Source organism: Salmo salar, chromosome ssa09 (assembly GCF_905237065.1).
Source record: "Salmo salar chromosome ssa09, Ssal_v3.1, whole genome shotgun sequence".
Lineage (NCBI taxonomy): Eukaryota > Metazoa > Chordata > Actinopteri > Salmoniformes > Salmonidae > Salmo > Salmo salar.
Window position 1 is genome coordinate 112,558,536 of NC_059450.1, and position 26,190 is coordinate 112,584,725.

The window sequence follows — 26,190 nt, forward strand, 5'->3', positions numbered from 1 at the left end:
TGTGCACTAATGAATACATCCCAGGCTTTTGCTCATACTTTCTATTTACTATAGAAAACATGAAGTCACTGTTTGTGTATTTTTGTCCATAATTGTCTGTGTATTATTGTCCATACGTTTTTATCATGCTTCTCTGAATGCTTTTCCACCCACCTATTGTTCAACTGTTCAATTAAATTAAAGCACCGGCCTGATTCCCCTGTTCAAAATTATGCCTTACAAGTTGTACATGGACTGGTTTTAATAGGACTACATGCACTTAAGCCCATCTGCACGTACACACCCACACACAGGCCTCTGGTATTCTCGTCTGTTACTATGGCACACAGTATCCTGTGCCACCTAGTGGCAGATAGTGGCAGTGCCCTGGTGAGAAACACTTCACCTCTTGCCCTCATTATTCCTAACTGTGACGCCATATGCATTCTAGTGCTAAAGGAAGCCTAGAGAGGCCACAAGGGTTCAATTTCATTTAATGGCTGATCATTTTATCCTTTCATCCTATTCACTTAAATCCGTCTCTCCTCTCGTCTCCTGGCCTGTGGACGGATGGATGGAAGTGTGCGTGTGTGTGTACGTATGTGTGTCTGCACTGTGCAGGTTGCCTGGCTGTGGCTCACTGTAAAGTGCATTCCTGATTCAATGGGACATTTCTCCAATCGCGCGGTGCTGCTGCTAATATTGTGTTTGTCGTTGGGCGTAAGGTTGATTTATCATGCTTCCTCTCCTCCTGACATTCAGATTCACTTTGATTGGCGGGTGGATAACAGGAACCCCCCCTTCTACTCTCCATACACACACACACACATACGCACCCACGAACACAAACACACATTCTGTAAACGCACATACACAAATTCACATACAGTACAAACACACTCACCCACATCCAGCACACACACACACACACACACACACACACACACACACACACACACACACACACACACACACTAGTGATGCTCAGATTGACTTATAACCCGCAGTTCTCGCAGTTATATCTGTGGGGCGGGCAGGTTTAGGGTCATGAAATATTGTGTTGATGAAGGGCGGGTAGGTGGCTGGCGGGTTGAATTAAGCAGAAACAAGGCATTAAAAATCCATACATGTATAATTCTTGCGCAATTCATATCTATATGCTACGTTGAGGTTTTTCTTTCATCATTCTTTATCTAGTGTTAGTGCCTAAGCTTTAGGGCCAACTGTACGCACGCCAAATACCCGCCAAATACCCGCCAAATACCCGCCAAATACACGCCAAATACCCGCCAAATACACGCCAAATACACGCCAAATGCTTTTGAGCAGAAAAAGTTAACTTCGATCCACTGAGGGAAAAAGGACAATGTTTGAGTTTAATTCAATAAGAGAAAAGCTGTGAAATGGAGAGTTGTAAATAAAGAGAAGGAAGGTGCTGACCAGTAGCTTAATGCTTGGGAAAGATGTTATGTGTGATGATTGTGAGGTGCCATATAAATTCGACAGTCACAAGACGGGGACTTCATATATGGCACGTCAAGGGAACTGTCCCTAAACGTCTTTGCTGCGAGGGAGAAGCCGAGATGAAAGCAAAAAACTTTACAGATGTCAACTAGATTAAAGCTTTTATTCTATCGCTGTATGACATATTTTCAGGTGAGCAAGGGTTTATTTAGTCTTCTATGGCAGGCGTGTGTCACTCATTCCATGGAGGGCTTGGTGTCAGCTGGTTTAAGTTTTTTTTCTTTCAATTAAGACCTAGACATCCGGGTGAGGTGAGTTCCTTACTAATTAGTGACCTTAATTAAATCAATCAAGTACAAGGGATGAGCGAAAACCCGCAGACACTCCGCCCTCCGTGGAATGAGTTTGCCATGTGTTCTAGGGCAACAAGTAACGACAGAAGAGAAGCTGCATTTATCTAATTATAGACAAGTTGACTAACAAATAGCCTAGTAAAATGTTGGAAATTATAATCAGAAATATAGGCCTATCTAAATAAGGCTTACATAAAATATTGTTCCGGCGTCTCTCTACAGTGCATTTTCTATATTTGCGGGTTAGGGTCGGGTGTGGGCCTCAGATTTCCCCTTTATTACATATAGTAGGGTGGTTGCAGATGGGTTATTAGCAATTGCGGGCGAACAAACAGCTGGCCCACGCATCACTAACTCACACACACACACCCCTACCCACACATCCATAACATGTTGAGGACTGGGTAATACTCAGAAGCTGACTTTTTTAGCATCTCTATTTCAGTCTGATCAGTGCTTCTCTACGTTTTTCTATCCCACTGTTTTCCATTTTGGTTTGATACTATTTGCTTACTGTTAGTCTTTGTTGTTCCGCAAAACTTATTGAGCTGTGTCAGTAGACCAGAGGTTCTGTTTGCATTTCCTGGGGGTTCTTCGAGTGGAGACTGTAGTGTGTAAATGAGCTCTTCCTCCAGGCTACTCCCTCGCACAATCCACTCTATCTATTCCCCTCCGTCCACTCCATTGTTTGCGTTGATTTGTCCCTTCTCTCGTTAACGTCTCGGGCTGCATCCCAAATGGCACCTTATTCCCTATGTAGTGCGCTACTTTTGACCAGGGCCAGGAGATCCCACGGGGCTCTGGTCAAAAGTAGTGCACTACATTGTGAATAGGGTGCCATTTGGGACCCAGATCATGTCTCAACATGTGGCCTAGATGTAGGTGCTTGGGTGATGTGAATGGGATGTTAGAGGGGGTTATAGAGAGCCCTGTTGAGGGAAAGTGATGGATGGTGTTCCCATCTGATTAGTTAGTCAGTGTAGATCAGTCTAAAAAACCCTTCCCTCTCCCCCTCCGTACACCATGACCTCCACCACCACCGCCATCACTACCAGCAGTAGTAGTATGATGCATCCTAAGAGGCACCCTATTCCCTATTTAGTGCACTACTTTAAGGCCCTGATCAAAATGAGTGCACTACGAAGGGAATAAGGTGCCATTAAGATACAGAGTTAGTAGTAGTAAAACCCCTGCTTCTGGGTTGAAAGGGCAGCAAGCGCCTGATGGACCAGTGAACTTAGGAACGAGAGGGACATGCAGAGGAGACTAGCGGGGTGTGAGGGGGGCAAGGGTTGTTCCCCCATGGACTGGACTTCTCTAAGGGGGTGGGGGCTGGATGTGGGGTAGAGGTGTGTGTGAGGCACACAGGCAGGCAGGGAAGCGTAGCCTCCCGTCCCCCTGTCTGTCTGCCCTCGGTGGGCGCACTGCTCTAAAGCAGAACCCCTTTTCCTCACACGGGGGTGTTTGATTTTGATTTTCTGGCCTGAGTAATTAATCACAGAGGAGCAGGATGAGCGTTGTTTGGTTTGATTGAGAGGCCTGAGGCTGAAGGGGAGAGAGAAAGAAAGAGAGAGCGCTGGTGCTCAGGGATGGATGTGATGGAGGAGAATAGGTAGAGTTGGGTGTTTTTGGAGTAGGAGTGTGTGTGTGTGTGTGTGTGTGTGTGCGTGCGTGCGTGCGTGCGTGCGTGCGTGCGTGCGTGCGTGCGTGCGTGCGTGCGTGCGTGCGTCGGTGCGTGCGTGCGCTGCGTGCGTGCGTGCGTTGCGTGCGCGTGGCGGCGCGTGCGTGCGTGCGTGCGTGCGTGCGTGCGTGCGTGCGTGCGTGCGTGCGTGCGGTGGATATGCCTCTGAGTCATGCTCTAAGGAAGATTTTCTCTGCCAGTTTTATTTATTTTATTTATATATTTATTTTCACCTTTATTTAACCAGGTAGGCCACAAGTTCTCATTTACAACTGCGACCTGGCCAAGATAAAGCAAAGCAGTGAGACAAAAAAAACAACACAGAGTTACACATGGGATAAACAAACGTACAGTCAATAACACAATAGAAAAATCTATGTACAGTGTGTGCAAATGTAGTAGGATTAGGGAGGTAAGGCAATAAATAGGCCATGGAGGCGAAATAATTACAATTTAGCATTAACACTGGAGTGATAGATGTGCAGATGATGATGTGCAAGTAGAGATTCTGGCGTGCAAAAGAGCCAAAAATATATATAAAAATATGGGGATGAGGTAGTTGGTTGGGCTATTTACAGATGGGCTGTGTACAGGTACAGTGATCGGTAAGCTGCTCTGACAACTGATGCTTAAAGTTAGTGAGGGAGATATAATTCTCCAACAATCAGCGATTTTTGCAATTCGTTCCAGTCATTGGCAGCAGAGAACTGGAAGGAAAGGTGGCCAAAGTAGGTGTTGGCTTTGGGGATGACCAGTGAAATAGACCTGCTGGAGCGCATGCTATGGGTGGGTGTTGCTATGATGACCAGTGAGCTGAGATAAGGCGGGTTTTACCTAGCAAAGACTTATAGATGACCTGGAGCCAGTGGGTTTGGCGACGAATATGTAGCGATGGCCAGCCAACAAGAGCATGCAGGTCGCAGTGGTGGGTAGTATATGGGGCTTTGGTGATGAAACGGATGGCACTGTGATAGACTACATCCAATTTGTTGAGTAGGGTATTGGAGGCTATTTTATAAATGACATCGCCGAAGTCAAGGATCAGTAGGATAGTCAGTTTTACGAGGATATGTTTGGCAGCATGAGTGAAGGAGGCTTTGTTGCGAAATAGGAAGCCGATTCTAGGTTTCATTTTGGTTTGGAGATGCTTAATGTGAGTCTGGAAGGAGAGTTTACAGTCTAACCAGACACCTAGGTATTTGTAGTTGTCCACATATTCTAAGTCAGAACCGTCCAGAGTAGTGATGCTAGTCGGGCGGGCGGGTGCAGGCACCATTCGGTTGAAGAGCATGCATTTAGTTTTACTTGTATTTAAAAGCAGTTGGAGGCCACGGAAGGAGTGTTGTGTGGCATTGAAGCTCGTTTGGAGGTTTGTTAACACAGTGTCCATAGTGAGTAACCGTCTCCTTTAGTCTTAATAACGGTAACCTCCAACCTCACACACACATACACAAAACGTATTTTCCTGTGTGTCTCTCTCTAATACATGCGTACACAAACATCCTTCTCTATTACACACATTGTGCCTTTCTTTTTTTGCCCGTGTCAAATAACACAGGTGTTTGAAGGTATTCAAGGTAAGTGTCTTCCTCGCATAAACCAGAATAAGAACAGACTGATTTGAATCCCCCTCTCATTTACCTAGAATCCACTTCCTCTACTTACTACACCGTTAAAAACATGTCATAGCCAACGCTGTTTATTGTTGGCCATAATGAAATGCTTAAGAGAAATTGATGCGCCGAGACACAACATTTGAGTGGGCTGCCACATCTCTCTCAGGCAATTCATCAGCGATGACTCGGTTCCTTCACTCAGGCGATTTCCCCCAATAATGAAGATGTTAGCAGAGATTAAAAAAGATAGTGCCGAGAATGGCAGGGCTATCAATACGGCCTGTAAATTAATTACGTTTCTGTTGCAGTATATCATTTATTTCAAAGCATTAACGTCTCCGAGGGGCCATTGGGCTTTATTGCTATCTTACTAGTTGATGAGTGAGCGGTGTAAAATTGAGTCTGCAATAACATTACACTTAATGAGTTTAAACTTTTCCAAAACAGAGAGGAGAAGGGGAGAGGAGAACACTGTACTCGAGAACTAATAGGAAATGAATGTGGGTGTACCATGTTTGTTTGTGAGTGCATACAGTATGTGGAAGTAGAGCGAACAGGTCTTTGTGTGACTGCATATGGATGATCTAGGGGTGTGTTCGCGCTCGCGTGTTAGTGTGTTTACACACAGATGCAGGCCATAAGTTCTACCCTTTCCCTGTGACTCCTTGGCTGCCGTCTTTGTTTAGTAATTGCCGTAGACAAAACGGCTGTCACACTAGTGCCACGGCTGCTTAACTCAACAGCCAGTCTGATGTGACTGACGTTCTGCCTCTTTAGCACAATGACTTAGCTCCAAATGGCTTCTAACTTCCCTAATCCCGCCAAGTTACCACCTCCCTTCCATCACAACTAGCCACTGAGTGAGACAGATAAGAGAGGTGAAAAAAGACTGAAAGAAGTGAGACAGTAAAGAGTGATTTGTCATTTATTTTCTGTTTCTGTTTCCCCCCTCCAGCCCTTTACTTGGTTCTCTTATCCTTCTGCTTTGCACACTTTCTCCCTGTTTCTGTTTCTCGCCCTCCCTTCCTCTCTTCTCTCTCTCTTCCTCCGTCTCTCCAGTATACTGCTCGGGGCGATAGCACAAAATCAAACTGTTTATCAATCTCTCATCTCCACTCTGCCTCCAGGGGATCCTGCCCCCACAAACAATGAAAGTCGGACCTCACAACGGAGCCAGATCCTATTTAATTACATCAATAAGGAGAGCTACTGGAAAAACATTAGTACAACCTTAATACAAGCTTACCACGCCACTGTTATATAGCCAACACACTGGTAATGTACACTCATAAACAACAGCATACACACGGCCGGATATACGCAATATAAATAGATTATGGGGAATATCTGTCAGCGTATATAGAACATTATTGGAGGTATATCTCTTCGTCTATTAGGGACTCCAGTTCATCGTTGCCTTCCTGACAATTCTGTGATGGAGACTTTGATTAAATTAGGTCATAATAAAACAAAGTGTTGGGGGTGGCAGAAGTCTTTCACTTCATTTACACTTCATTCTGTCTGGAAGTGCCGAGGAGAAGAGATGAGGGGATGAGAATTGCGGGCTCTGTTGAAATCCAATTGTGATTATATGTGTAATTGCAGCTCGGGGTGCCCGGGGCCTACAGAGCTATGTAGCGACGCCGGGTCTATGTTTCATTCAAATCATCATCGAGGAACGGAGAGACCGAGAGAGCAAGAGAGAGAATAATACAGAAAAATGCCATGCAGGCCCCGCCTGCTGCATCCAATCCCGTCCTCCTCCTCTTCTCTGGCTGGATTAGCCGTAGCTCGTTAGCGTGCTAAAATGTAATAATGCAAACATCAGGTGGAATTGGGCCGGCTCCATTATCAGCCTACAAGATGGATGATGTGCATGGGGCGCCACACAAGGGGGCCGGAGGGGCGAGGGGGCTGCAATTTAGATTCAATAAACTAGCAAACCAAGAGGCCCCCCCAGATCTGATTTATCTCTTACTCTATGGCCAGTCACTTTTTCTGAGCTGATTTCCTATTACTGCTCCGAGAGAACAATTCATTGGGATAATGCGCAGGCCAAAAGCAGAGCCTGGGTGGCCCCTGAGACCATAAGAAACCAGATCGGGGAGATAGGTTAATAGGTTTAAGAGGAACGATAAGCAATTAAATCTAAGGCCCGAGTTCAGTTATTAAATTCAAGAGTGAGATATTAAACCTAAAGAGTTAGGTGGGTTATTCAACATAAGACTAAGCTAGCTAGGTCTCTATATTAAAAGTGAGAGAGGTTATCGTGTTAAGGGGTTTATCGGGTTAGGGGACAACAGAGGAAACACTCCTACAACACTTGATACAAATACACTGCTCAGCGTCGTGTGCTGGTTATGTTGTTGCTACAAGAGATAAAGAAATGTGCTATTTGCTCTGCTCATGAGGGTTTCTCTCCTTTCCAGCCAAAACCGATGAGGTGCTGAAAGCCAAGGAGAGGAAGGACGAGGAGGCCAAGAAGATGAAGTTGGAAGGTGAGCCTGGTCAATGTCATCAGTTTAGTAGTGGAGGTGGTACTATATGTGGACTGTGTAGCATTATGTATTACAGTACACATAATCAATGTTCCCTAAAAAAAAATCGGGCACTGAGCAAATTTCAGGTCTTCTGATACATTGACCCTGTACCCACTGTAAGTCACAGTTTTAACAGTGGCCAAGTAGGTTATTGTGGCTATTTGATCATAATATAGGCCTACCAGAGTGGCCTACCATAATAAAAACAATGGAGAAAATGCATCCCTTAGATTTTTAACATGGAAATAGCGGTTCTATCATGCAGCCTACAGTAGCAGCCAATGTGTGGCGTTTAATATAGGCCTACATTTCATGAGACTTAAAAAAAAGAAGTTTTTTTTAAACATACAGGGCTTGACACTAACCTGTTTATACACTTGTCCTTCAGACAAGGAGGTGACTGAAAATGTTGTTGTGGTTGATGCAAGAAACCACTTTACAAAATAAAATGCATTATTATTCCCATACCATTATTACAGAGAATCAGACAAATTATGCTACCCTATTGGCTACTTAGCTTATTTAAGCCTGTTTCAAAATACAACACTGCCCCTTTAAGACAAAAAAAAAACCTGACTTGCTTTTCAAAGATGTCTAGAAATGTACACATTTTGTGCTCTTGTAGGAAGCAATCACTCCCCTATTGCTGACTACAAATTATCTATAACCGGGCTAATAACTCACTAACTAGCAAAGGATATTAACAAAATGTGCACACGTGGCTACATGCAGCTCTCGCTTTGATCTCAAAACAAGTGCATCTACTCCCGACCACAGCTGTAAACGCAGTCCAGTTCAAAGTAAATGGCACAGATCCATATATGACAATGGTCTATTTGCATACAGTTCTACTGCATCTCTAATTGGTTATGCTGCACATGTCTGTGTAGAGTATGGGCTGAGCTCTGCGCAATAGAATCCTACTCCGATGCGTTCTGTCTACAACAAAATCTCTTGCATAGTTTGTTTTGCTTCGGTATATTGCTTTGAAAGTGGATAATATTGCGTTGATTTTATCACTATTGCCACAGTAAAGGGAAACATTGATAGTGTTAACTAACTGTGAGAAAGTTGAAGTTCAATCTAGTGCTTCTCTCCGTGGGCTGATATTTCTTCTGCGCTATGCGGGGCAGTCCCTGGGGAACTGCGTGGCACCGCCTGCGCATGCGCGCAGTTTAGAGGGAACATTGTCCATAATGCTCTGTGTAACATTAATACATACTGGGTTTGTGTAGCTGAGTGGTGGTGACAGACGGATGGGCAGGCAGATGGGCAAGCAGATAGACGTGCTGGCGTACAGGCAGAAAGACAGACAGGCTGACCAGTGAGCAATTGGCCAACTTCTTCAGTCTTCACTTACAGTGCCTTCAGAAAGTATTCCCACCCATTGACTTTTTCCACATGTTGTTGTTACACAGTGGGACTAAAATGGATTTCATTGTCATTTTTTTGTCAACGAGCTACACAAAATAGTCTGTCGAAGTGTAAGAAAAATTCTAACATTTGTAAAAAATGTATGAACAGTTTTACACTAATATATCATGATTAGGAAAGTATTCAACCCCAGTACGTTACAATCACCTTTGGCAGCAATTACAGCTGTGAGTCTTTCCAGGTAAATCTCTTTTCAAGATTCTTCAAGCCCTGTCAAGTTGGTTGTTGATACTTGCTAGACAACCATTTTCAGGTCTTGCCTTATATTTTCAAGCAGATTTAAGTCTAAACAATAACTCGGCCACTCAGGAACATTCACCGTCTTCTTGGTAAGCAACTCCAGTGTAAATGTGGCCTTGTGTTTTAGGTTATTGTCCTGCTGAAAGGTGAATTCATCTTGCAGTGTCTGGTGGAAAGCAAACTGAACCAGGTTTTCCTCTAGGAAAACACCATGCTACCATGTTGTGCTGCAATGCTGTGTTGTCTTATGTCTCTCTTTATGTAGTGTTGTGTTGTCTGTCTTGTTATGATGTGCGTGTTGTCCTACTGTATGTTTTATTTTTAATCCCAACCCCCGTCCCTGCAGGAGGCCTTTTTCCTTCTGGTAAGCCGTCATTGTAAATAAGAATTTGTTCTTAACTGACTTGCCTAATTAAATTAAGGTTTAATAAAATAAATACAAAATCACCCGCGAGTGAACACGCTTTTTAGATCTGTTCAGATCAGAGCCGTGCGGGTGCACATTTGTTGATATTCTTTGCTAGTTAGCGAGTTATTAGACCAGTTATAGATAAGTATAGTACAGCAATGGGCAGTTACTGCTTCCTTCAAGAGCACAAAATGTGTAGGCTACAATTCAAGTAGTCTTTGAAAAACCAGTCAGGTATAAAGCTTATGTGTATTTTGAGACAGGCTTGAATATGCAATTAAGCCAATAGGCAGAGGGCTAGCCTACATTGTCTAATTCTCTGTATGGTAATAATAATACATTTTATTTTGTAAAGTGGTTTCTTGCATCATACAACACAATAAATGCAATTTACACTCACGTATTTGGCCGATGTTGTTACAGACCAAGTATAAAATCATTAATTAATGTCAAGCCCTTCATAATGTAAAAACATTTTTAAAAGTTTAATGCAATGTAGGCCTGCATTGAACACCTCATATAGGCTACTGGAGGATATATCATAGAAATCAAAAGCTATTTCCATTTGAAAATGTTATGGGATTTGCTCCATTGGTTTTGTTGGTAGGCTTACATTATGCTCAAATAGCCACACAAGCCTTTTGTGTACTGTCTAAAACTGTAAGGGTACAACCTTAGTGATCACTATAAATTCGCTGGGAGTTTCACAAAATTTGCACAAAATTCTCGCAAAGTTCAAGTCTCCGCTCACTAGACCAAACATTTGCTCAGTGCCCCCAAAGAATTTGAGGGAACATTGCCCATAACATGATGCAGCCACCACTATGCTTGAAAATATGGAGAGTGGGAATGAGTAATATGTTTGGGGCAAATCCAATACAACACTTTGTATTCAGGACAAAAAGTGACTTGCTTTGCCAAATTTTTTCCAGCAATACTTTAGTGCCTTGTTGCAAATAAGGTGCATTTAAAAATATATATTTGTAGTCTGTACAGGCTTCCTTCTTTTCACTCTGTCAATTAGGTTAGTATTGTGGAGTAACTACAATGTTGTTGATCCATCCTCAGTTTTCTCCTATCTCAGACATTAAACTCTGTAACTGTTTTAAAATCACAATTGGCCTCATTGTGAAACCCTGAGCGGTTGGTTACCTTAAACAGTTTCCTGAACTTATTTAGGCTTGCCATAACCAAGGGTTTGAATACTTATTGACTCAAGGCATTTCAGCTTCTCATTTGTAAAAATGTCAAAAAACTAAATTCAACTTTGACTTTATGGAGTATTGTGTGTAGGCCAGTAACATAACATCTCAATTGAACCTAATTGAGATGGTTTGGGATGAGCTGGACCGCAGAGTGAAGGAAAAGCAGCCAACAAGTGCTCAACCCTTCAAGACTGTTGGAAAAGCATTCCTCATGAAGCTGGTTGAGAGAATACCAAGAGTGTGCAAAGCTGTCATCAAGGCAAAGGGTGGCTACTTAGAAGAATCTAAAATGTATTTTGATTTGTTTAACCTCTCTAGGGTCGGTGGGACAAAATCGTCCCACCTACGTAACAGCCAGTGGATTTCTGTGGCGCGTTATTCAAATACCTTAGAAATGCTATTACTTCAATTTCTCAAACATATGACTATTTTACACCACTTTAAAGACAAGACTCTCGTTAATCTAACCACACTGTCCGATTTCAAAAAGGCTTTACAACGAAAGCAAAACATTAGATTATGTCAGCAGAGTACCCAGCCAGAAATAATCAGACACCCATTTTTCAAGCTAGCATATAATGTCACATAAACCCAAACCACAGCTAAATGCAGCACTAACCTTTGATGATCTTCATCAGATGACAACCCTAGGACATTATGTTATACAATACATGCATGTTTTGTTCAATCAAGTTCATATTTATATCAAAAACCAGCTTTTTACATTAGCATGTGACGTTCAGAACTAGCATACCCCCCCGCAAACTTCCGGTGAATTTACTAAATTACTCACGATAAACGTTCACAAAAAACAGAACAATTATTTTAAGAATTATAGATACAGAACTCCTCTATGCACTTGCTATGTCCGATTTTAAAATAGCTTTTCGGTGAAAGTACATTTTGCAATATTCTAAGTAGATAGCCCGGCATCACAGGGCTAGCTATTTAGACACCCACCAAGTTTAGCCCTCACCAAAGTCAGATTTACTATAAGAAAAATGTTATTACCTTTGCTGTTCTTCGTCAGAATGCACTCCCAGGACTTCTACTTCAATAACAAATGTTGGTTTGGTTCAAAATAATCCATAGTTATGTTCAAATATCCTCTGTTTTGTTCGTGCGTTCAAGACACTATCCGAAGTGTAAAGAAGGGTGACGCGCACGACGCGTTTCGTGACAAAAAATGTCTAAATATTCCATTACCGTACTTCGAAGCATGTCAACCGCTGTTTAAAATCAATTTTTATGCCATTTTTCTCGTAAAAAAGCAATAATATTCCGACCGGGAAAGCGTGTTTACGTTCAAAGAGAGAGAAAATAAAAACATGGGGTCGCCTCGTGCACGCACCTCAGTCTGATTGTCCTCTGATAGACCACTTACCAAAGGCGCTAATGTTTTTCAGCCAGGGGCTGGAATTACATCATTCAGCTTTTTCCCGGGTTCTGAGAGCCTATGGGAGCCGTAGGAAGTGTCACGTTACAGCAAAGATCCTCAGTTTTCAATAAAGAGAGTCAAGAAGAACAAGAACTTGTCAGACAGGCCACTTCCTGTAAGGAATCTTCTCAGGTTTTTGCCTGCCATATGAGTTCTGTTATACTCACAGACACCATTCAAACAGTTTTAGAAACTTTAGGGTGTTTTCTATCCAAAGCCAATAATTATATGCATATTCTAGTTTCTGGGCAGTAGTAATAACCGGATTAAATCGGGTACGTTTTTTATCCGGCCGTGTAAATACTGCCCCCTAGCCCTAACAGGTTTTAACACTTTTGGTTACTAAATTATTCCATATGAGTTATTTCATAGTTTTGATGTCTTCACTATTATTCTACAATGTAGAAAATAGTAAAAATGAAGAAAACCCTTGAATGAGTGGGTGTGCCAAAACTTTTGACTGGTACTGTATATGGGGTCATTTAGAAATGTCCTTGTTTTTGAAAGAAAAGCACATTTTTTTGTCCATTAAAATAACATCAAATTCATCAGAAATACAGTATAGACATTAATGTTTCATGAGATGAAGTAAAATATCCCAGAAACGCATATTTCTCTAAAATGTTCTGCACAAATTTGTTTACATTTACATTGTTTATTGAGCATTTCTCCTTTGTCAAGATAATCCATCCACCTGACAGGTGTGGCATATCAAGAAGCTGATTAAACAGCATGATCGTTACACAGGTGCACCTTGTACTGGGGACAATAAAAGTTCACTCTAAAATGTGCAGTTTTGTCACACAACACAATGCCACAGATGTCTCAAGTTTTGAAGGAGCGTGCAATTGGCATGCTGACTACAGGAATGTTGCACCAGAGCTGTTGCCAGATAATTAAGCCGCCTACAACGTCATTTTACAAAATTTGGCAGTAAGTCCAACCGGCCTCACAACCGCAGACCACGTGTAACCACGCCACCCCAGGATCTCTACATCCGGCTTCTTCACCTGCGGGATCATCTAAGACCAGCAACCCGGAGAGCTGATGAAACTAAGGAGTATTTCTGTCTGTAATAAAAAAAAAATAATAACATTATTATGAATATTACTAACAACAATAGATTTTTTTTAAATTGGCCAAGGGATCCGAGGAATAAGTTAAGAGTGTGTAATAAAATACAATGTAATATTATTAATCTATAATGTCTGTTCTTAACCCTGGGCTAAATGGGCCTGGGAGGCTCACAGTGATATTGGTATACACAGTACTCTACCAATTATAAAATGTTACACTCAATACTTATTGCATTCCCAAATTATATATTTTTTTATTACACATCAATGCACTGTTAAGCTTTGCTGTAAAGTTTTCTCAGACTCATGGGAAAATGTGTAGAATTGCAGGGCATTATTTTTTAATTTGCAACAACAAAAAATTGCTCTGCCTCATAACAAAATGTATAGAATTACAGGAAATTAGCTTGAAAACTGCTACATTTTTTCTCCGATGCGAAGAGGCGGCCTTTAAAATGTTCCTTCCCAGGGCCCGAGACTTGACTTCACTCAAGTTGTGTTCTGATTATGAGGGGTTCCCTGATTTAATTTTCTATCACAGAAGGGGTCCCCGGCCCAAAAAAGTTTGAGAACCTCTGACATAGGGAATAGGGTACCATTTCGGAAGCAGACAGCATTTCGACTGACATTTTCAAGTAAAGTCAGGAGAAATTTGCTATGGAGCAACAAAAAGTGCTAGCGGTAAAACAAAAAAACGCTTCACATGGGATAATGAAATTAAGTCAGTCCTGTCCTGGTGTTGGCCTGAAATGAATGACAAAATGTCAGGGTGCAGGTGGTGATGGCTTTGTGTATGTGCGTGTTTGTGCTTCCATCCGTGTACGTGTGCGGACGTAGCTAGAATTGAATTCATTCGATTTCGCACATACCTACCTATACAATGTCTTTCAGAAACAAGGCATTTCATGGCTTTACACCACACACACATACTGAAAACTTTGAGGTTGCTGAAGACGTTCAGTGTTATTATTGTCGAGTTGTGGTACATGACATGTTACTAGTGTCTTTACTTGGCTAGGTGTTGCACCACATCCATTCTGGAGAGTAATTCAAGGGGTTTGGTAACAGTAACGCACACACACAGAGTGGGAAACTGTGCATGACCTTTAAAGTTTGGTGACCTTTTAGCCAAATGAAAGCCCGGCCATCAGAAATTAATTAGCCCTGCAAACCTACTCTGGTCTTTCCTCCGTTGGCAGCGAAGACATAAATTAAATCGCTCTCTCTGTTTCGCCCTCATTTTTTGGTCTGTCATTCTCTCATTCTATTTTTCATTTCTCTTGCTGCTCCGTCCCTCTCCTCCCTCTCCCTCCCCTTCCCCTCTCTCTCTCTCTCTCTCTTTCTCTCAGTGGAGACATTGGCAAAGTGTTGAGTAAGTGTGTGGCTCCAGGCTACGGTGCCGAGCTCCCAGTCAAGTAGGTTTCTTAAGCAGAGTTCACGCTGTAATCTTGCATTTTTTCGAATCAATTGACTCCTTCCCCCACCCCCCAGCTCAAAGCCACTTCATTCCTCTCTCAAACTGTTCCTGTTTTATTAAGTAACGCGCTGTGCCCACATAGCGCTGCAAGGCTTTGTTTTTTTTATTCCTGGTCCTCTTTGGGAGAGCGAACCGAAATAGTCGGGTGCAAAACAGCTCATCAAAGCGCCTCTGCCGACCCAACAGCTGCTTTGGCTCTGACCACGAAGACCGAGAGCTGGCGTCACACGGTGGGCCCCACCCACTGGCGTCCGGCACCCAGCCCAGCTTCTCAATGGCCAACTGAATGGAAGAGGTGGGCCCGGCGCTTATTAAATGCTGTGTCACCGGGGTCTCCCATGCACTCCCACAGGAGCTCCTACAGATCAGCCCCGACAAGAAAGTTACCGTTAAGAAGAACAAAATGAAACCAAACGAGATGATGAGAACAGCCACCTACACTACACTTCACAAATAGATTTACAAGTCCGACAGTAGTGGTACTAATCGAAACCGTTCTTGATTCATGTGGATGCTGTGATATGTACACTATTATTATACCGCAGTACACACTGACTGCCCCTGAGCAAAGTGGGTTTTATCAAGAGGGCATCCAGATCAATACTTAACAAAGTATTCTCAACTTGAAAGGGCTATTATTTTTGTGTTTCTTGTCTGTTTAAGGGCAAATAGTAGAGTTGGAAAATGTAACTTTGGAAGAGACAACCACTAGCTATGTACACTACATGGCCAAAAGTATGTGGACACCTGCTCGTTGAACCTCTCATTCCAAATTCATGGGCATTGATATGGAGTTTGTCCCCCATTTGCTGCTATAACGGCCTCCACTCTTCTGGGAAGGCTTTCCACTAGATGTTGGAACATTGTTGCAGGGACTTGCTTCCATTCAGCCACAAAATGCATTAGTGAGGTTGTTCACTGATGTTGGGCGATTAGGCCTGGCTCGCAGTCGGCGTTCCAATTCATCCCAAAGGTGTTCGATGGGGTTGAGGTCAGGGCTCTGTGCAGGCCGGTCAAGTTATTCCACACTGATTTCGACAAACCATTTCTGTATGGACCTTGCTTTGTGCACGGGGGCATTGTCGTTCTGAAACAGGAAAAGGCCTTCCCCAAACCGTTGCCACAAAGTTGGAAGCACAGAATTGTCTAGAATGTCATTATGCTGTAGCGTTAAGATTTCCCTTCACTGGAACTAAGGGGTTTAGCTCTAACCATAAAAAACAGCCCCAGACCTTTAGTCCTCCTCCACCAAACTTTACAGTTGGCACTGGGGCAGGTAGTGTTCTCCTGGCATCCGCCAAACCCATATTGGTCTGTCAGACTGCCAGATGGTGAAGCATGATTCACCACTCCAGAGAACGCGTTTCCACTGCTCCAGTGTCCAGTGGGGGTGAGCTTTACACGACTCCAGCCGACGCTTGGCATTGCACATGGTGATCTTAGTTTCGGCCATGGAAACCCATTTCATAAAGTTCCCGACGAACAGTTCTTGTGCTGATGTTGCTTCCAAAGACAGTTTGGAACTCGTTTGTGAGTGTTGCAACCAAGGACAGACGATTTTTGCACGAAATGCGCTTCAGCACTCGGCGGTCCCATTGTGTGAGCTTGTGTGTCCAACCACTTTGTGCCTGAGCCGTTGTTGCTCCTAGACGTTTCCACTTCACAATAACAGTACTTTGATGAACTGACTTGAACTGAGCTTTTGGATGAACTTTGATGAACTGACTTGTTGGAGAGGTGACATCCTATGATGGTGGCACGTTGAAAGTCACTGAGCTTTTCAGTACGGTCCATTCTACAGCCAATGTTTGTCTATGGAGATTGCATGGCTATGTGCTCCATTGTATACACCTGTCAGTAACGGGTGTGGCTGAAATAGCAGAATCTACTAATTTGAAGGCGTGTCCACATACTTTTGGCCATGTAGTACATGTCTGCTGTATGTATTGCTGCCCTGACTTTTGGTTTTAGCTATGGAGTGTGATGCTACACACTAACACCAGGGTTCAGGCCAATATGATGTGGGGGCAAGACTGACTCTGTCAGATGTAATGGCTGTGGTCGTCAAACCCAGTGCTCACACTCAAAAAAGTGAATGTATGTTTCATAATGAGAGCGATGAGATCTTTCCACAGTACTTCCCCACCACTAGCCCTCCTTGGTAAAGAATTGAAAAGGTGCAGGTGAATCAGGTGTAGCGTGTGCATGTGTGTGGCAGAGAGAGATCAAAACCGGTGCTCATTAAGACTGTTAATTCCCCTTCTTTTCACGTGTGCAGTTGTTCAGAGGAGCAGGTGACAGAGGCTATAACATCATGCAGTCAATATGGAAATTAGTGTCAAATGCTTAATAACCTCAGCCATTCCCACGCACAGCCATGCCTGTTCAAAGGCATTGTGAATCGTGTGTGTGACTGCAGGATGTTATAAAGGCTAGTGTTGTTTTCCTGTGGTTTATATCTCATATGCTGATGGTATGACGGTAAGGTATTTGAGTCATATGAACCTCTGTCCCTATCATCACAAACCGCTGGCAGATTGGAAGATCATATATTTTAATGAGAAGTTCAATAGCTTTTTAACCCATCTCATTAGGAGGAATATATACTATGGACTTGCTCTTTTGGCATTAAAACGAAATAACTGTTTGTTTAATTATGCGGTGTGTACGATGGGTCACGGGTTGGGGTGTGTACCTATCTGTGTGTGTCTGTGTTCTGGAGTTAGATGGCGATTAAATATTCAGAGGGGTTGCTCCCCCTCTCCCCGACCCTGCTGCGGCCATTAACACATCATCACCATATAACTAGCTCTGTTGTCAATCACCAGCCCCATGCCAAAGAGGCAAATGTCTGGTCTTCATCTCTGGCCTGGCTGTAGAACAGAAAAAAGCGAAGTAACAAGGGAGTGATTGGGAGAGAAAATGGCCAAACCAACAGAGATGCCTTTTCTTTTCACCTTCTCCTGGAGAGGAGGAGAACATAGTACCCACATGGAGAAACGGTCGTACATTTAGTGTTCTAACGTTACACCTAGCTTGAATTAGAGTGCTGGTTAGTGGTTAGCCTTGCCTGTGTCTCTGGTAGTAGGCCAATCTATCTGCATTAATTTGCAATGTTTGAATTCATATTTTGTTGAAGTCAAACGGTGCGATTCTGCCCCATTTTAATCATGTGTAACATCCTAATGTTTTCGCTAACCTACCCTTTTTATTACACCGCACGTAAAAGTGGGCGTGCATACGGGCCACATGCGCTATCACGCCTTATAATAAATTATGGGCTCCGTATTCTAATTAAAAATAATAATTAGGCTGCTGGATAACAAACTCTCCTAATCTTCATGTGCCTCAATTTGTATCTTTGGTTGTAATAAAAAAAAATCAGGAAATTAGAGGAAAGTGAGAGGGAGATTGGACGGACGTTGGGACGCTTTAATGTAATCTGCCTGCAAATCAAATTATTTGACCTCGAAAGCCTAACAATACAAACTCCTACCGGACTGCTGTTAAATATTTAGCATGCGCCCTGTCATGAATACAAATGGAGCGCAAATTAGAATCTACAGGCGTCTGACCCCCCTATCACACCCAGGGAGCACTGGGGCTCGTGCTGCTTTAAATGTTTTAATTACCGGGCGGGCAGGAGGATCCTGCTGCAGCACTTGAAGGACAAGCAGAGATATTCAGCACCTGGTAAACATCGGTGTTCCTGTGTCGATTATCTCCCTGCATGAAGTGTAATGTGGGAGATGCGCTGATGATGAGACACGGTGAATAACGTCAACGAATTGTCATGCACTTGTCATTTGGCCTAATGCCATGATGCTACTGTAGGCTATACATGGTGGCTTTATTTTCCTATGAGGCTCTTCCCATCATATCGAGGGTATCTTCTGGATGCTCCGAGAATGCATCCTGTAATTTCTATTGTGCGCTTTGACAGAATATCATTCACAGTGATTTTGATGTAAGAAAAGCTGGTTTGTATTGACCTGCTGTCGATCCTGGGGTGCACTCATCACTTGTCGTTTAGCGGCAGTGCTTTGCGATGGATCACCTTATTTGTTGTTAATATGTTCAATATCAATACAAGAAGGTGTTGGACATGTTGAGGAATATTACACTGACAGTTCACCCGGTTTTATGACGTTTGTTTGTTTCTTGGATTAAAAAGGTGAATAAATACAGCCTGATTTGGAGTGGCCAATAAATTACGCATTTATAGGCTACAGTAGATGTAAATGCTGACTTTACAGAAACAACTGACTTTACAATATCGTCGTCCATGTAGGACTATTAGCCTACTTATTCCACCGACATTTTTTTCCTCCTAAATGATGTTTGATTTGGACTCGAATTGGTGTCCACAAGTCGATTCAACGTCCTTTATTTTCTTCCCCCTCCCCATTCAGTTTTGCTGTTGGGCAACCCCGCATTGAAATTATTAGTTATGCCTGGCTTGTAAGCAGTTAATCAGAGTTATGGACCCTGGGGAAATACATTTGGCAGAAAATCAGTGTGAGAAGATTTAATTATCACGCGAGACCTTTTCCCTCAGCTGGCCCAGTGAACCCCAAAACTCCCGCGCTGCTGCAGCCAAATGTGCGCGGACGCCAGCCTTCTCCCAATTTGTTCCCGCGCGCAGTGATAAGCCAAGCAATTACTGCTTTATTGATTTTTCATCACCGAAAATGTAAAGTAGATTTTTTTTTCACTCTTTGAAAAGCCATGGTGGGTGATTAAGTGAGGCCCCTTTCTACCCCCTCCATCCTTCCCTCTGAGGTTCAGGGGAAAAGTGGATCCGCGTGGCAAAATCTAATGACCCCGGGTCGACCCCTGTTGTTGTCGGATAATGTGATGCCGCACGGCTTTCTCACTATGGGACACCCGGGGACGCAACCAAACGTCAGTGCATGGAGGGGTATCAACCGAAATGTTTAACTTGCCCTGTGAAGCAAAAGAGGAAGCAGCCCGCCAATACCTATAGTAGTGGCCTATTAGACCACATTATCCAGAAGTTGCGCGTGTGCCTCTGCTGTGCACACCACAGGTTAAGTGGATGGATGATTGACAGCACCTTTTCGCCCGTGTTGATCACTAATCGTTTTACGGGTCACCCTTATCAATTACCCCGCTGTCTGTGGAGTCTGTGGAGTGATGTACCTTCAAATGTCACCAAAATCACAAGAAGAACATATTGATGTTGATACTGCGTTTCTGTCACTGTTTTAGAAATGTATTCCTCTTTATTGCTATCATTCAGACATTGAAAGTGAAATCCTCTCAATTAAATAAATCAGATTTGTATAATATAATTAATATGATAATAATCAATTGTCATTGGTATTCCATATTTAGTTGCTGCCCAGTAAAAGTATACATGTTGAAGTCTACATTATATTTCATAAGAATTTGAAATAATTGGCTAGGTCTCCCTTGTAATTAAGGTCTTTTGACTTCAACAGGATTTCTTGGAAAAATAAAGGTAAAAACAATAAACATAAGAAATAATTTAACCTAAGAATGCCCTTGATTGTGATCAGAATGAGGTTTCATCTGACTGTACAGTGCCTTCGGAAAGTATTCATACCCCTTGACATAGTCCACATTTTGTTGTTACAGCCTGAATTCAAAATATATTAAATGTATTTTTTTCTCCCACCCGTCTACACACAATACCCAATGACAAAGGGAAAAATCTAATTTATTGAAAATGAAATACAAAAATCTAATTTACATAAGTATTCACACTCCTGAGTCAATACATGTTAGAATCACCTTTGGCAGCGATTACAGTGGTGAGTCTTTCTGGGTAAGTCTCTGAGCTTTGGACACCGGGATTGTACAATATTTGCACATTATTATTTTAAAAATTCTTCAAACTCGCTAGACAGCCATTTTCAAGTCTTGCCATAGATTTTCAAGCCGTAACATTCAATGTCGTCTTAGTAAGCAACTCCAGTGTATATTTGGCCTTGTGTTTTAGATTATTGTCCTGCTTAAAGGTGAATTTGTCTCCCAGTATCTGTTGGAAAGCAAACTGAGCCAGGTTTTCCCCTAAGATTTTTCCTGTGCTTAGCTCTATTCTCTTTCTTTTTATCCTAAAAAAAAATCCCTAGTCCTTGCCGATGACAAGCATACCCATAACATTAACAAAATAATAGATAAACAAAAAATGATGCAGCCGCCACCATGTGAAGAGTGGTACTATATGAAGAGTGGTACTCAGTGACGTGTTGTTGGATTTGACCCAAACATAATGCTTTGTATTCAGGACATGAAGTTCATATCTTTGCCGCGTTTTTTGCAGTTTTCTTTAGTGCCTTAATGCAAACAGGATGCATGTTTTGGAATATTTTATTCTGTCATTTCGGTTAGTATTGTGGAGTAACTACAATGTTGTCGATCCATCCTCAGTTTTCTCCTAAACAGCTGTTAAACTCTAACTGTTTTAAAGTGACCATTGGCATCATGGTGAATACCCGGAGCGGTTTCCTTAGTCTCCGGCAACTGAGTTAGGAACGACGCCTATATCTTTGTAGTGACTGGGTGTATTGATACACCAAAGTGTAATTAATAACTTCATCATGCTCAAATGGATATTCACTGTCTGCTTTTTAAAAATGTTGACCCATCTACCAATAGATGTTGACCCATCTACCCTTCTTTGTGAGGCATTGGAAAACCTCCCTGGTCCTTGTGGTTGAATCTGTGTTTGAAATTCGCTGCTCGACTGAGGGACCTTAAAGATAATTGTTTGTGTGGGGTACAGAGATGAAGTAGTCATTCAAAAATCATGTTAAGCACTATTATTGCACACAGAGTGAGTCCATGCAACTTATTATGTGACTTGTTAAGCACATTTTTACGCCTGAACTTATATAGGCTTTCCATAACAAAGGGGTTGTTAAGACATGAAGGTCTTCATTGAAGGTTTTCATTTTTAATTCATTTGTAAAAAAAATTCGAAAAACATAATTCCACTTTGACATTATGGGACAGTGTGTGTAGGCCACTGACACACAATCTCAATTTAATCCATTTTAAATACAGGCTGTGACACAATCGTTTTTTGAAAAATTCAAGGGGTGTGAATACTTTCTGGAGGCACTGTGTGTATTGTGTATGCTGTTATATGGACCCCTAGAGGACAGAGTGGTAGGGCCTGTCTGTGTCTGGACAGGGTCACACTCACGTATGCAGGCGCAGGATGGCCAGGCTCTCTCACAAACACGCCCACACACACCCACGCACACACACACACACACACACACACACACACACTGCTGCTGGGGGAAATCTCCCTGGGTGGCAGCCAGCCATGTGGCCCTCTAAAACTTTTATTGTCAGACAGAGTTCATAGACGAGCCTGGAGGCGGGTCTTGTTTTTCTACCCTGTATAAAAGTGTGTGTGTTTGTAAATGCGTGTAGATGCCATTGCTCCGGTCAGGTTTCAAGGTGGGAAAGGGGTTTCCTGGGACAGGGTTAAAGTGTGTGGGGTATGTGTGCATGCGTGTGTGTGTGTGTTTTCTGTTGTGCGTGTGTGTGTATGCGTGTGTGGGTGGGGGGCTCATTCGCACCTCATCAAGATGTAACTGGTGGTCCCAGACAAGACTGAAGGGGCTGTGGGGCACTAGGACTGGGGGTGGTAGAGCAGACCACTACGGCTGGGATAGGGCGACACTGGGTGACATGTAGAGGGGAAGGTTCACAGCCAGGGCTTCGCAGGGCCAGGGCCACCCCCAGACCTGGCTAGGGAGGGAGGGTGTGAATGAGTGACTGGGCTAATATAATGTGTTCTGACACTCTTCTGTCAGTTTTCTCCTCGAAAGCAGAGAGAAGGGAACCTCAGTTTTATGGTTGTCATTCCATCCAGAGGTTGTTTCACTTTAGATATTGAAGAGTTTAATATTTTAGATTTATTATTTATTTTTTAAATCTGAAATGAAAATGAATTACAAACGACTCGCACGCACACTTACACTCACATAGGCACACTAGTTAGTTGAGTATCATCTATATTCACAATATGCTTAGGTTGTTCATGTAACAGTTTGGTCTAGTGGGACACGTACTTGCTTCAAATGACAATTGAATTGTCATTTGAAAATGGACCCTTTTTACCACTGAAATAGGAACTCATCATTCCTAAAGCCCAGTTGCTTCAATGCGTTATGAGGTCAGTGTTTTTCTGTGTTTCTGTCGTAAGTCCTACTTCAATAAGGTAAAGTGCAGGGTGATGCCGGTAAGGTAATCTATTAAGCGTCTAAGTTTATTAGGCTAAGAGGGGTCGGGGGGGAGTGGCACATGTTTAATTACCAGCCCCCCACCCAGGACCCACACACACCCCTCATCATGGCCATGACCTTTCGCTAGTTGAGACGGTCCAAAGGAGATCCTGAATCTGGCTACAAAGAACCAGCCAGAGCCTCAGGTTTGGAGAGGGAGAGAGGAAGGAAAACGGGTGCAAATAGAGAAAGGAAATCAATTATGGGGTGGGGGGGTTAGACGTCAACAAGGCTGTAGGTCACCAGTGTTTGTGTGTGTGTGTGTGTGTGTGTGTATATGTGTATGCTGTTTTCCTGCATTCTTGATTACATCATTTTAATTTTAAAGACCGTGCTCCAATTAAGTAATTAGTTGCCCAGGTGTTTCTTTAATTACCGGATCTGTTCTTAAAAGACATGCTGACCAGACCAGGATGAGAAAGTGAAGAGCACTGCACCCCCCCCCAAAATCACTCACTCACTCTCACTTTCTCTCTCACACACACACTTGCGTACACATACACGTGTGCACATACTCACACGCTAGCAGTGCACACTTACACACACATAGTGTTCAAATCACTTTATCAATTAAATATACTGGTAAAATGTATCTTGTTTCTCATCAAGGGTATTACTCCATGTTTCAATTAAAGCTGGACTGCGGTTGAAACATGCATTTGAATCAGCCATTAAGCAAGATAATCATATTTGAACATTACAATAAAATAATAATATTTTAGTATTGCACTCCCACATAATGCACATGCACTAAAACACACTCATACACACAGAGAGGGTCTGGTCTTGAAGACGTCACGGTTCAGGCTGTGAAAGCTTCACATTTTAGTGGCACGCCGTGATACAGCACAGACACTGGCTGTCTGCTGACACCCTCTCACCCTACAGACGCACACAGACAGGGAGTCACACAAACACACGGACACACACACACCTGTCTTTAGTTAACCCACAGTGCACCCCTCACCCACATATCCCACCCTCCTTATCCCCCCATCTAACACCCACCCAGCTTGACAGTGCACTGGGCAGGGTAAGTGGACAGATCCAAAAACCCACTTCCTTTCAGGGTAAGTAGAAGGCTTGTGGCTCAAGTCTTAGGGCTGCGTCTTAAATAACAGCCTATTTCTATTTATTGCACTACCCATAGGGCTCTGGTCAAAAGAAGTGCAATATAGGGCATGGTGACATTTGGGACGAAGCCTGGGAGCACTGTAATGCGGTCTCTTGTGACTCTAGCACTGCCATTTGAATGTGTCGTGAAAATAGGACGTTTTGAATTTGTATTTGACATCTTTAACCAGATAAATATAGGTATTGCTGTCTGTCTCCATGTGCTGTTTCTGTCTATGTGTACAGTCGTGGCCAAAAGTTTTGAGAATGACACAAATATTAATTTTCACAAAGTCTGCTGCCTCGGTTTGTATGATGGCAATTTGCATATACTCCAGAATGTTATGAAGAGTGATCAGATGAATTGCAATTAATTGCAAAGTCCCTCTTTGCCATGCAAATGAACTGAATCCCCCAAAAAACATTTCCACTGCATTTCAGCCCTGCCACAAAAGGACCAGCTGACATCATGTCAGTGATTCTCTCGTTAACACAGGTGTGAGTGTTGACGAGGACAAGGCTGGAGATCACTCTGTCATGTTGATTGAGTTCGAATAACAGACTGGAAGCTTCAAAAGGAGGGTGGTGCTTGAAATCATTGTTCTTCCTCTGTCAACCTGCAAGGCAATGCGTGCCGTCATCATTGCTTTGTACAAAAAGGGCTTCACAGGCAAGGATATTGCTGCCAGTAAGATTGCACCTAAATCAACCATTTATCGGATCACTAAGAACTTCAAGGAGAGTGGTTCAATTGTTGTGAAGAAGGCTTCAGGGCGCCCAAGAAAGTCCAGCAAGCGCCAGGACCGTCTCCTAAAGTTGATTCAGCTGCGGGATCGGGGCACCACCAGTACAGAGCTTGCTCAGGAATGGCAGCAGGCAGGTGTGAGTGCATCTGCACGCACAGTGAGGCGAAGACTTTTGGAGGATGGCCTGGTGTCAAGAAGGGCAGCAAAGAAGCCACTTCTCTCCAGGGAAAACATCAGGGACAGACTGATATTCTGCAAAAGGTACAGGGATTGGACTGCTAAGGACTGGGGTAAAGTCATTTTCTCTGATGAATCCCCTTTCCGATTGTTTGGGGCATCCGGAAAAAAGCTTGTCCGGAGAAGACAAGGTGAGCTCTACCATCAGTCCTGTGTCATGCCAACAGTAAAGCATCCTGAGGCCATTCATGTGTGGGGTTGCTTCTCAGCCAAGGGAGTGGGCTCACTCACAATTTTGCCTAAGAACACAGCCATGAATAAAGAATGGTACCAACACATCCTCCGAGAGCAACTTCTTCCAACCATCCAGGAACAGTTTGGTGACGAACAATGTCTTTTCGAGCACCTTGCCATAAGGCAAAAGTGATAACTAAGTGGCTCAGGGAACAAAACATCGATATTTTGGGTCCATGGCCAGGAAACTCCCCAGACCTTAATCCCATTGAGAACTTGTGGTCAATCCTCAAGAGGCGGGTGGACAAACAAAAACCCACAAATTCTGACAAACTCCAAGCGTTGATTATACAAGAATGGGCTGCCATCAGTCAGGATGTGGCCTAGAAGTTAATTGACAGCATGCCAGGGCGGATTGCAGAGGTCTTGAAAAAGAAGGGTCAACACTGCAAATATTGACTCTGCATCAACTTCATGTAATTGTCAATAAAAGCCTTTGACACTTATGAAATGCTTGTAATTATACTTCAGTATTCCATAGTAACATCTGACAAAAATATCTAAAGACACTGAAGCAGCAAACTTTGTGGAAATTAATATTTGTGTCATTCTCAAAACTTTTGGCCACGACTGTATGAATGATTGTTGTGTTTTGTGTGGGTCCCAGAAAGAGCAGCTATCGCTAAAGTCACAGCTAATAGGGAATTCACATTGAAAAAA

The 26,190-nt window shown here is 43.0% G+C and overlaps 1 protein-coding gene across 1 annotated transcript in view; it reads left to right on the top strand.

Moving 5' to 3' along the window:
• Positions 1 to 26,190, top strand: part of rsrc1 (arginine/serine-rich coiled-coil 1) — a 191,930-nt gene that overhangs the window by 152,044 nt on the left and 13,696 nt on the right. Inside the window, 1 exon segment of the mRNA NM_001140733.1 lies at positions 7,523 to 7,591. Coding sequence (NP_001134205.1) covers positions 7,523 to 7,591 — 69 coding nt within the window.